This window comes from Eschrichtius robustus, chromosome 3 (genome assembly GCF_028021215.1).
Source record: "Eschrichtius robustus isolate mEscRob2 chromosome 3, mEscRob2.pri, whole genome shotgun sequence".
Lineage (NCBI taxonomy): Eukaryota > Metazoa > Chordata > Mammalia > Artiodactyla > Eschrichtiidae > Eschrichtius > Eschrichtius robustus.
The window spans coordinates 167,912,848-167,923,885 of record NC_090826.1 but is presented as its reverse complement, the minus strand read 5'-3'; the positions used below and the strand labels follow the sequence as shown (position 1 = coordinate 167,923,885).

General features: G+C 43.4%; 1 protein-coding gene across 1 annotated transcript in view; it reads right to left on the bottom strand.

Moving 5' to 3' along the window:
* Nucleotides 1-11,038, bottom strand: part of SUSD4 (sushi domain containing 4) — a 137,115-nt gene that overhangs the window by 34,502 nt on the left and 91,575 nt on the right. The window contains exon 4 of the mRNA XM_068538534.1: nt 2,635-2,808. Within this exon, the coding sequence (XP_068394635.1) occupies nt 2,635-2,808 (174 nt within the window). The remainder of the gene's footprint in view (nt 1-2,634; nt 2,809-11,038) is intronic.

Here is an 11,038-nt window from a genome sequence, read left to right as displayed (position 1 = left end):
AAATAATGGATAATGGAAAAACCTACTTTCCCTTCCAATCACCAAGCACAAATTATATCACGCAGGCACTGCAGCAGATGATGGAACTCCTCTCTTAAGATGACTCTGTGACACATTACAATACAAGCGTCGAAGAGCCACGTATTGAGCGAACTGCTTGGGTCGGCGCCTTAGACTGTGGTGTCTGTGTCTGTATCAGAGCAGACACAGACACCACAGTGAGGGGTGCAGAATGTAGGAGGCATTCACTCTGGGGCCGTCAAGGGTCAACCTGCACTGCTGCATCCTGGTGTCCTGCAGCCCCACAGACCCCACAGACCCCAAAGATCCCTGCCCGGAACAAGCCACACTCAGGATGGACCAGACCAGAAATGCACGGTGCCCAGCCATCCTTTTGGGCAGTCCCAACTGTCTTAAATGATTTTTTCTTTTTTCGGAGCTGAAAACTGACACTGTTCATGGCAAAAGTGAAATGAGTGGAGGGAGGCTGGCAATCGGGCATAAACAGGATCAATAATTGAGAAAAAAAAAAGATAAGCAAATCAACACTAACAAGGGAATGTGTTAGAACCCTGAGCAGGGTTCCAACGTGTGGGCACACGTGACTGTGCCCCTGCCTCCTTCTGGGAAGGAGTGTGGTTCTAAGCTACCCATGTGGATAAACTGCATCCCCTAAGTAAAAAACTAACTCTGACCCACAGGGAGCAGGAAGCATCGGGCCATGGATCTCTAAAACACAAAGTTCCGGGGGAAAAATGGCCTTGGAACGGTTCCCACCTCCGACCCCAAAAGGAGATGAAAGGGGTTGGAACATGTGCAGCCAATCAGAGAAGGAAAGCTATGTCCACTCTTGGTTGGAGGACAGCCTGTCCTAAAAATACAGTAGAAAACTGGCTTCGACTCAATAGTTGAATGTGATTTCTATTTGCACTTCGAGATAATAGAGAGACGGTTCCTCAGGCTGTAGCCCCTGGATCTATAGGTGCAAATAAAAATTACAGGATGAAATGTCACTCGAAGGGCCAATTATATACCCCCTGGGGGCTCGAGAGGTGTCAGGCTGTCTAAAGCAACCCTGCTGTGCCCACACGAGTGGACGGCAAGGTGCAGGGGCTGGAGGGGGGTATCAGGGCCCAGACCAGGGGCACCTCCTCTGTGGGGACTGAGGGCTCTGAGGAGGGCTGAAGGTGGGCTGTGGGCTGTATTGCTGTTTGAAGAAGCACACCTTTCAAGAGCGGCCGGCCAGCTCTTTTGTTGCTGCAAAAAACATCGAAGCTGTGTTATGACTGAGATTTAGTAAGGGGTGCTAGAGGGGAGGGGCAAGAGGGCGCAGACAGAGCAAGAGGCAAGCCTGCACCTGAACTCGTGACAATGACACCCCAAGATGTCTATCACCATAGGGCATTTAAAAAAAATCACTGGGATAAAAAGAACTCCTAAAGAAGCGTACTGTATTTAAGGGACGTAAAAGGAAATTGAAAGGGTGGGAGAACCGAAAGACAAGTGGAAAATATGAAAGCAAGAAGGGGTTGGAGTCTGAAATAATTTTCTTGGCCGTTACTCGGATAGCGCCGCAGGACTGGAACGAATCCATGGTTAATAAAGTTCATTTGGATAAACAGCCCCACCTGAAAGCCGGCTGCTGATTCTCTGGAGAGTCTCTAAGAGTATAAATAAATCAAGTGTCTCCTTTAAGAATGTAACACATAACACGCTGAACAACCCAGAAGCTTCTGGGGAGAAATGCAGGAGGGTGAGGACCCGGGCTGCCTCTGTCCTCCTAATCCCGAAGCCTTTGTTTCTTCAAGGGGCCGTGACTCTTAAACTCTCACATAAGGAAATGATTTATTTCCAACTATGGGGTGCACAAAGCAATATCAGAGTCCGCCCGTCGTGATTTCCAAGCAGAAAGTTGACATCCATCTCAACTTTAACATGCCAGTGCTTTTGGTGTAAATAAGATTGCTAGCCCTCTCCCTTGGATTATGAATTATGCATGGGTTTCTTGGTCCTTTGGTCCAAGTCACACGTCAAAAAATAAAATCAGAATTAATGGGAACTCGAGGGCTTATTTTCACAAATAGGGCCCTCTGTGTCGGCCCAAGCAAATTTAAAAAACGCAAGAGGATAAATATTCATCGTATGGTTTGGATGAAATTTGAATTTGATTATTTTTCTGCTCCTCATGCATTATAAAAAAGGATAACATTATTAAGAGAAAATAGCCTCTGTAAGATTGGCTTTAAGTATATTCGCACCACAACCGAAATCAGTATAAATGCTGTTATTTCCATTAAATATACAATAGTTCATCATTGGGTTCACAGCCCAGTTACAAGGCTCCTAATTCTGCAATGACTTTTGGTTTCTTAGAATAAAGGAGACATCCAACACACTAAAGAATAAGGTATTTCCCATTTAAACTTTAAAGCTGGGTGTATAGAGCTGGAGAGAAGCACAGGGAATTGTGGGAAGATTCCAAACACAGAGCTGTGGTGATCAGCGTGCAGTACAGCTGAACCATGGGGTGTGCGTGGCTTTGTGTTTCCCCCTGTCATCCTATTAGAGAAACGTGTACACGCTCCACAATCAAGTCTGAAAGAACAGCTGAGAACCACAGCCTCAGCCCCGTACCTTGACAGATGGGCAGATGGTCCCACGTTCCGTCATCACGACATAATGAAACCTTGTTGTACAGGTCAGGGTACCGGATCTTGAATCCTTCATGACAAGTGATGATTAATTTATCTCCATGTCTGTATGTCTTGTTATGAATCTCGGCATCTTCAATTTGCGGGATGCGGCAATCTGCAATTGCGTAAAAAGGATACATTATTTTTGGAATTCAAACAGTTGTGGTTCACAGCTTCACAAGAAAGCTCTTATTTTCACACGTGGTCTCAACCTACACGGCGATCTGATAAATGGTTCCTTAGTTATCACTAGACTCAGGTCCCACGGGCAAGCAGCAGAAGCTGCAGAACCTGCTTCACAGACAAATAGGAAGAGGGGTCGAGGTGACGAGGTCCAGGTCCAAAAGGAACCTTGTTTTCTGCCCGCGACACTTTACACCCTACAGTTGAGCTTACAAGCAATTTTGGAAACGAGTGAAGAAAGACAAAAGCTGGGGATTCACCTGAACTATCTAGCTGGTTGCCCACTTGGCTGGGTTTGCGGACCGTGCGTTGCACCGAACAGCCTGGCTGCCTGGTCTCGCCTGGTCCCCCCCCCCCGCCTCTGCCTGTGGGGCGAGGGCCTGGGCCTGATAGGAAAATGTGCTTTGCAGAACAGCAGGAGGCCGAGCTGGGGCTGCATTTGCTATTAGCATTTCCCATCCACCTTATCTGTTTTTAAAACGATAATAAATAGAGCAGCACGTACTACTGCCAATATCACAAAAGGCTCAGAGAAAGCAACTATTGCCTTTGAAAAATGGAGTCAGAGCAGAATGCAGGTGGCTGGGAGGGGAAGAGGCGACAGAGTCAGGAGAAGGGTGTTGGGGGGACAATCATGCAACAAAATGATTAAAAGAGAAAATAAAACTGATCAATCGTAACTATCCGCTTCTAACTCTAGCTACCTCCGGTTTACCCTGCGGGCCACTCCACTCTGCGCTGGGACGTTGGAATCCTGCTCCCGCTGGACCCTCCCCCTCTAAACACCGCCCAACTAGTCCCATCTAATTTTTTTTTTAAATATATATCGGAGTAGAGTTGACTAACAATGTTGCTGTGTTCGTTTCAGGTGTACAGCAAAGTGATTCAGTGATACGTATATATGTATCTTTTCAAATTCTTTTCCCGTGCAGATTATTACAGAATGTTGAACCGAGTTCCCTGTGCTATACAGTAGGTCTCTGCTGGTTATCCGTTTAAAATATAGCAGTGTGTACACGTCAGTCCCATCTGGTTTAAGTCACTTTGTTCACCACGTGTCTCTCTTCATCTCCTGTTTTAAAGTCCCTGATTTTACACGCACATATGCTTGTAAGCATGAGCTATTTATTTATTTCTACTTTTAGAGTCAGGTAGATGAGTTATGCTTCCAGTTTGCTGCTTCTCCGTTTTTTGAAACAAGGCAAAATTTAAAAGCAGCGCTTTGATGATCATAGAAGCTTCCTTCGGAAATTTCTCAGTGGGTTTCTCAGCCACTCCCCAAAGCCTAGTGAATCCAGAATAGGTTGGAATAGTATTAATAGGAAGTCTGACCTTCAAGTTCCTCTAAGCTTTGAACGATTAGCTCTAGGGCGATGAACCTTGGGAACCCTGATGCAGGTGGCTGGCTTGAGGATGGCTCTGGGAGCTGGGAACTTGGGTAGCTTTCAAAAGAGCATGTCCCAGGAGCTTTGATGTGGGGTTGAGGCTGGGTTTACTGGGAGCAATCTGACAACAACGGACTCCAGAAAACAGAATGTTAGTGACGGGAAAGCCTCGGGCAGAAGTGGCCTCCCAGGCAGAGGAGGGCCCTGGCAGCTGAGAGCCCAGGGGTGGCGGCCATTCACCATCTCCTATGAGTCCTCCGGAGGCAAACGCTTGCGAGCCCGGCTCTGCCTCGATCTCAGCCCTCGTTCCCACCATTAGCTTGAGAGCAGGGACTGTGTCGCCACTTCCTCTGACATTCCCTCCGCGCCTCCAGACCTTTGTACACACCTGGCAGAGAAGGGCTGAGGGAAGCCATGTGGACCTTTGCCCGAGAACGCTGTGCGCCTGCAGCCCCCTCGAGAGGCTGATTAACAGGCTTTCGGGGCAGTCCTGGCAGCTAAGCCTTGCCCTGAGGAAACCCATCATCAGCTCTTCCCTTTGCCTATGGATTTCAACAGAGAGAGTCTTGGCTGGAGAACCGGGTTCTGGTTTCCATCTTACTTCTCATTTTTGCGTCTCAGGCTGCAGAAAGAGCTTTCCTAACTGTTCATGTTTAACCAATAGTTTTTCTGCAAGAATAGCTGAATTCCTCCCAAATCAATCCCAGAATAATGATGACGGGAGTCACAGATAATTGACAGTTCTCTGCACACCGCTGCTGCCTTCTTCTTAATGGAAAATGTGAATTACATGTTTTTCAATACCGCTATGCAGAAATTATTCACAGCAAATAAAAACACATTTGTCAAGGCATCCGTCTGTAAAATCTGGGCTGTAAATAGATCCTGTGGTAGTAATTTATATGACTAACAGTTATTTTCACGGTTGACTTAAAACTTATTCAGGAATTAACCAGGATACTCAGGAGGTGGCCAACTAGTGGCAGTAAACTCAATGGACAGAACTGGCCATTTGGACACTGTGACATATGGACACTGGCTGACCAGGAGCGGAAGCACCCAAGCCTTGTTTCCAAGAGTGGCTTCTCTGCATAGTGGTCTATAGTATAGGATGCTTTGAACTTCTAATTAGAATGTCATGTTTCCATAGGCAGGAGCCGGGGACTATAGGTTCAAAGGGAATTCACAGCCTCCCAAATGCCAGTAATTATGTACTCTACTCAAAGAAGAGTCAGCATAGAGAGTGATATAGGGCCAATTTACTATGTGAGTGGAACCCCATATCCACTGGGGAGTCAAAAGTTGGAGTTCAAATTCCACCAAGGTAGAGAGGCCAGAAGCGGCCATGCCCTATGCGTAAGCACAAAACTCAAACAGACCAGCTCTAACAAAGCCTAACCTAAACCTTGACAGGAGAAACTACCATCCAGAGCCTTTCTAATTATTTTTTATCCAGAATGTCTGGCACCTAAGCCCCCCAAATGAAGGAGGGTGAAGTAGAAAGAAGGCTTTGGAATAAATACATGTCCTAACCAGTTATCGGTAGCAGTCAACAACTCTGGACCTTATTTCTCTGGAAAGAAATAAACCAGGATCTTTAGTCTCTGAAAAGAAACATGCAATCTTCATCAATTCTAAAGTTTCATATAGAAATAACATGATTTTCTATAGCACAAATGCATCCAGCTGACACAAAGAATTTGTAAAAACTGCTTCAAAAATACTGTTACCAAAGAAATATACCTATGAAAAAAGGTCTATCAATAACTGATTCTGTCAAGTAGAATCAGGTCAACAGTCAAAACTTTTGTCTACAGGGTATCAATGGGCGCTTTGGAGATAAATTTGAGGAATATCAAAAGCTTCCATTCCAGAAATCATTTTTCACCAGCCTATCGCTATCATTATTTTTGTATCTTGCTACTAGTAACAATGAGGTTTTAATATGATAAATAAATAACAGAGTGGATAAAAGGCCCTAAGGCAGTACTACACATGTATACCTACGTACAAATCAGTTGATCAGATTAGTTGCAGAGAGCAGAGTCCTAAAGGATGGAGCAGGAAAGAGAAAGAGGAATTTTGAAGAATATGTGGCGTGTGTTAGAGTTACTTCTCTTTTATTTAATTAATTAATTTATTTATTTTTATAAATTTATTTATTTTATTTATTTAGTTTTGGCTGCACTGGGTCTTCATTGCTGCGCACGGGCTTTCTCTAGTTGCGGCGAGCGGGGGCTACTCTTTGTTGCGTTGCGCGGGCTTCTCATTGCAGTGGCTTCTCTTGTTGCGGAGCACGGGCTCTAGGCACGTGGGCTTCAGTAGTTGTGGCACACGGGCTCAGTAGTTGCGGAGCACAAGCTCCAGACGTGCAGGCTCAGTAGATGTGGCACACGGGCTTAGCTGCTCCACAGCATGTGGGATCTTCCCAGACCAGGGCTCGAACCCGCGTCCCCTGCATCGGCAGGCGGATTCTTAACCACTGTGCCACCAGGGAAGTCCCAGATTTGTTTCCCTTTAAAATGTTAGCTTTACGTGAAAACAAATCTGATTCCTTAAAAATGCTAAGTTTCAACATTAATATGCCCCTCAAAGTGTTCCTAGGAACATGAATACATGATACACTCTCAGATTCACAATTCATATTAGCATATTAAAGGCTCTGAAAGCCTTGCTGTAAAGAATTCTACTGGATCTTGTTTAAGCCAGCACTTGTGAAGCTTATTATTCATCCATCAGTTCATTCATTCATTGAGTTATTGAGTACTTACTCTAGGCCCAGTACATTCTAGGTGCTGGGGATAGAGAAAAAGTCAAGTATCTTACTCTTATGGCATTTGCAATGAGGGAGACTGCTAACAGGCAAATTATCAGGTAAGTGAGCTAGAAAATAACAGGCAATGATCACTGCTATGATGAACACATAACAAGGTAATAGGATAGGAACTGACTTGGGCACTCCTTTAATTTGTGTAGACAGGCAAGGTGCCTCTGAGGAAATGACTTTTATTAAGCTAAGACCTAATGACAAGAAGAATCCAATCATATGTGGACCAGGAAGAAGTTTCAGCCAGAGGGAACAGCTACTACAAAGGCCAGGAAAGAGCTCAGTGTCCTTAAAAACACAAAAGAAGATCAGGGACTTCCCTGGCGGTGCAGTGGTTAAGACTCCATGCTTCCAATGCAGGGGGTGCAGGTTCAATACCTGGTCGGGGAAATAGGATCCCACATGCCACACAGCATGGCCAAAAAAAAAAAAGGCTAATTTCATGTTAAAAAAAGAAAATTAAAATCGGTGTGCCTGTAGTAAGCAAGAGGGAGATGGAAAGTCAGATCATGCAGGGCATTGTAGATGAGGACAGGGGATTTGGTTTTATTTTAGTGTGGCAGGAGCTCCTGGAGCTTCTAAAGCATGGGCCATGACATGCTCTGTGTCATGTGGGTACATGCAGTAAAGGGCTGGCCTTGCCAAAAGGGAGTTCTGGCCTTTGCCCTCAGCTCCTGGGAATTAACCTCTAAGCCCCTGGATTGTTCTACCCGAGATGAGTATCTTTGTTTATCTGGAGCTTAGCATAGACCAGATAGTCTATGCTAACAATGTGACTTAGGCCAGGGAACGTTGGTCCCTACAGTTATCAGCTCTACTTTCGAAAGAACTGGAGACACATAAGTGGCCAACTATGTCTACATGACCAAGTCCCAGTAAAGATGCTGGACACCAAGCCTCAGGTGAGCTTCTCTGGTTGTCAATACTCCGTGTGTTTTGACACACATTGTTGCTGGGAGAACAGGCACTGTGTGTACAGCTCCACTGGGAGAGAGCAACTGAAAGCTCATGCCTGGCGCCTCCTAGACCCTGTGTGCCTCTCCCCTTGGATGATTTTAATCTGTGTCCTTTTGCTGTAATAAACCATAATCATGACTACCATCAGTCCTTCTGGTGAATTACTGAACCTGAGGATGGCCTTGGGGACTTCCAAACTTGTAGCTGGAATCAGAAATTGATAGTCTTGGGGACCCTTGAACTTGCAGTTGTTTTCAGAGGTGATGGTGGTTTGGGGGGGATCCCCAAATCTTGTACGACAAAATCCTTTTTTCACTTAATATCTACTAACATCCCTCAGAGTCACTGTTCTGTATCAGTGCTGTTCCACACCTCTACTGTTCTACATAACTACTGTCCCATGCAGTAGTACTTAGAGAACACTGTCCTGACCGCCATAGTTTACTCAGGATCAGGCTGAAGATGCTAAATGGAGTCAACTGTGGCTGATGATGTCATCATAAACAAGCAACATAAGGCAGAGAGAAGTAGAGGCAAGAGTTGGTGCTGTTCAGAGAGGAGACGACTGGAGAGAGTGGACGCTTCACAGAAAAAGAGGCACCACCATGTGGGTAGTTTTGCTTTGGGAGCATGGCTAGTTCAGGCTGTTTCTTTCTTCTTCATAGGATATTGACTCTTATGAAACCTGAAGAAGCATCAGGACAGGATATTCAAGACCCTGTGGCTCTCAGCCGAATGTTAATGTGGAATTATCATCAGGTCATGCTTAAAACCACTGAGAAAAAGCCATGTGCAACAGAAGTGGATGGAGTAAAGTTATTATAAGTAAGCGTGTTGCTTGTACTTAGTGTTTTTCTTTGACCTACAGATTGGTATATTTTATTTATCTGTGGTTGATGAAGGCAATTATTACCTGTGTTTTGTTATTGAAAGTATTTATTTTTATATTTAACACTTGGATAATAATTCTCTGTGGTTTCTTAGCTGTCCACTCTGAAGGACTAAGAATGTTATATATTTCTTTTAAGCATACATGGAACATTTACAAAAATTGACCATACTTGGGCCATAAAGTCTCAAAACAATTCAAAAGACTGAAATTATAGAGCACGCTTCCTGGCCACAGTGAAATTAAAATAGAAATGAATACAGTCATCCCTCAGTATCCATGGGGCACTGGTTCCAAGTAGGACCTCCCCCTAACCCCATGGATACCAAAATCCACAGATGACTCAAGTCCCTTATACAAAATGGAGAAGTATTTGCATACAACCTACACACACCCTCCTGTATATTTCAAATAATCTCTAGATTACCTATAATCCCTAATACAATGTAAATGATATGTAAATAGTTTCAAATAATAATATAATAATATAAATGCTAGGTAAATAGTTGCCAGTGTGCAGCAAATTAAAGTTTTGCTTTTTGGAACTCTCTAGAATTTTTTTGTGTGTGTGAATATTTTCAATCTGAGGTTGGTGAATTCTGGTGAAACCTGTGGATACTGAGGGCCAACTGTTTGGAAACTAAGTAAAACTCCCATATGTTTGGAAATTAAGTAATACCTTTCTAAATTAATCCATGGGTCCAAAAAGAAATAACAATAAAAATAGAAGGTACTTTGAACAGAATAGCAATGAAAATACTACATATGAAAATGTATGCTCACAGACAAAACTACGGCTCTAAATTTCCCTTTAATCATAAATGCACATATTAGAAAAAGAGAAATATCTGAAAATTAAGAATGTACACCTGGCAGTTGGTTAGGTCAACTTTGTTAATTTCATTGTTCAAGTTTTCTATACCTAGTAGGTTTGCTTTTTCTTGATTGCTCTATAAATTGCTAAGAGAGGAATGTTTAAAGCTTTCACTGTGTTTATGGACTTGTCCTTAAAGAGCTCTTTTTGTAAAGTCTTATGTCATCAGGCATTTATTTTTTATTTATTTATTTATTTATTTTAATTTTTTGGCCGTACCACATGGCATGCAGGATCTTAGTTCCCTGACCAGGGATTAAACCCACGCCCCCTGTAGTGGAGCGCAGAGTCTTAACCACTGGACCACCAGGGAAGTCCCTGTGGACTTGTCCTTAAAGTTCTATTAACTTTTGCTTTATATATATTGAGGTATATTATAAGGAACACACAAATTTAGAATTATTATTAAGTACCCAAATTAAGAATTCCTCTAGAAAAGTTAGAAAAAGGACAACTGAACCTGAAGAAATTACAAGGAAGTAAATAATAAAGAAAATAGCAAGTGTTAATGAAATAGAAAAGAAACATACGTAAGAGAGGATCAACAAACCCAAAAGTCTGTTTTTTGAAATCAGTAAAATTGGTATATCACTGATGAAACTGATCAAGAAACAAAGAGGGACCACACACATAACCATAAAAGAATAAAAAAGGGACAGCATTACAAATGCTACATTAAAATAAAAAAGATGTCAGACTTCCCTGGTGGCGCAGTGGTTAAGAATCTGCCTGCCAATGCAGGGGACACGGGTTCGAGCCCTGGTCTGGGAAGATCCCACATGCTGCAGAGTAACTAAGCCCATGCACCACAACTACTGAAGCCCGCACGCATAGAGCAAGTGCTCTGCAACAAGAGGAGCCACCGCAGTGAGAAGCCCATCCACCGCAACGAAGTGTAGCCTCCGCTCGCCGCAACTAGAGGAAGCCCGCATGCAGCAATGAAGACCCAAAGCAGCCAAAAAAAAAAAATATGTAAAAAACTTTATACCAAGAAATTAGAAATTTTAGATGGAGTCAAATTCCTAAAACAAACAAAAATTGTACAATTTACCAAAAATGACACAAGAAAAAATAGAAAGTGGTTATAATCCCACAAAATATTAAATAAATTAAATTCAAAACTAAAAACCTTCCCACAAAGAAAGCTCCAGGTCTAGGTGGCTTCCCTGTGAATTCTACTAAACATTTAAGGAAGAACGAGTACGCTTCTTATACAAACTCTTTCAGAGT